The 830-nt window shown below is 36.0% G+C and overlaps 1 protein-coding gene across 1 annotated transcript in view; it reads left to right on the forward strand.

The window, feature by feature from the left end:
- The window catches only part of LOC102874378 (putative uncharacterized protein YIL100C-A-like), a gene marked incomplete at both ends in the record, with an annotated part of 2,377 nt that extends 2,320 nt beyond the window's left edge, over positions 1-57 (forward strand). The window contains one exon of the mRNA XM_006882396.1: positions 38-57. Coding sequence (XP_006882458.1) covers positions 38-57 — 20 coding nt within the window. The remainder of the gene's footprint in view (positions 1-37) is intronic.
- Between the last annotated feature and the right edge of the window lie 773 nt (positions 58-830).

Here is an 830-nt window from a genome sequence, read left to right on the forward strand (position 1 = left end):
TGTACACTTTGATATATATACATATACATACATATACTCATATATGTGTGTATATATATACACTTTTGTATTTGTGTGCATATATATTTTTTTTTTCTTAGAGAGGGTAAAGCTCAAGTTTATCCTTGGAGGCTAGGATTTTTGAAACTCTGACCTCTGTCTAAACATACTTTGAGCACGTGGCTACAAGGCACCAGTCCTTGGAGAAGAACATTATGCTCAAAAGGTTGGAATGACAATAGAGAATAGGAAGACTCTGGATGCGATGGACTGACCCAGTAAGTTTGTCGGAATCCATGAAACTGGCTCAGGATAGATCCATCTTCAGAACTGCTGTACATCAGATTGTTTTGATTTTCAGATGAGTCAATTGCACATAACAGTAACTACAACTTATATGTGTAAGCATACAGATATGCACATATGTAGTTGGCTAAGTTATGTGCCATAATTCTGAGCAAATTCATAGTCAACGAGTTTCCAGAGGCTGTCCTTACTCAGGAGATTTGCTTGTCCTTCTTTTTTTTTTTTTTTTGAGTAGCTGGTTAATTCAAACCCTTGGTTATAGGTTGGTAGCAAAATTCCTTACTCATTGGTCCACTAGAGATTTTATGTATCTATTGTTAGTGTTAGATACACTGTCAAATCAAATATGGCTTAAAATGACCCTATAAACGATAAAGCTGATTCCTATCCTATCCTGTACCATCCTCACAATCTCTGTCTAGATTACAATTATAATATCTGGGAAGTTTATATATAGAAACACACACAGACACATATGTGTGCTCCCTCACATCTGTGTGTGGGTACTGGATTTTTCCCTTAAC

This window comes from Elephantulus edwardii, unplaced genomic scaffold (assembly GCF_000299155.1).
Source record: "Elephantulus edwardii isolate Elephantulus edwardi_28Jun2011 unplaced genomic scaffold, EleEdw1.0 scaffold00019, whole genome shotgun sequence".
Classification (NCBI taxonomy): Eukaryota; Metazoa; Chordata; class Mammalia; order Macroscelidea; family Macroscelididae; genus Elephantulus; species Elephantulus edwardii.